The sequence below is a fragment of the Plasmopara halstedii genome (genome assembly GCF_900000015.1).
Source record: "Plasmopara halstedii genome assembly, contig: Scaffold_1211, whole genome shotgun sequence".
Classification (NCBI taxonomy): Eukaryota; Oomycota; class Peronosporomycetes; order Peronosporales; family Peronosporaceae; genus Plasmopara; species Plasmopara halstedii.
Genome location: NW_020188126.1, coordinates 767,786 through 768,144, shown reverse-complemented (window position 1 = coordinate 768,144; position 359 = coordinate 767,786). Strand labels below are relative to the sequence as shown.

At 45.7% G+C, this 359-nt stretch overlaps 1 protein-coding gene across 1 annotated transcript in view; it reads right to left on the bottom strand.

Annotated features, from left to right (window-relative positions):
- Nucleotides 1-147, bottom strand: part of PHALS_00829 (uncharacterized protein) — a gene marked incomplete at both ends in the record, with an annotated part of 272 nt that extends 125 nt beyond the window's left edge. Inside the window, one exon of the mRNA XM_024730570.1 lies at nt 25-147. Within this exon, the coding sequence (XP_024580834.1) occupies nt 25-147 (123 nt within the window). The remainder of the gene's footprint in view (nt 1-24) is intronic.
- Nucleotides 148-359: the final 212 nt, after the last annotated feature.

The window sequence follows — 359 nt, the reverse complement described above, 5'->3', positions numbered from 1 at the left end:
ACGAGAAAGAACGCCCCGACGTACATCAATGATAGGAGTGACAGAGCCTCCTCCTAAGCCTTCCTGTCTCCTTACAGGTACATTCTCACTGTCCGTACCACCATTGTCGCTTGAATTATTGCTTCCTCCTCGCTGCTGCACCACCATTTGGTACGAGTTGGAGTAAATCTTGGTCTTCTATGCGCGAATAGTTTGAGGGCGAAATAGTTGCAACTTATTTAGTGGTGGTAGGAGGATCGATAACGTTTGTCACTCTTCTTAACACTGCTGCCTGGGTAATAGGTACTTATAGTGGTTAAGGGAAATGGAATTATGAAGGGAGTCACGGGTCATTATCTCACCAACACAACTCTAACAAC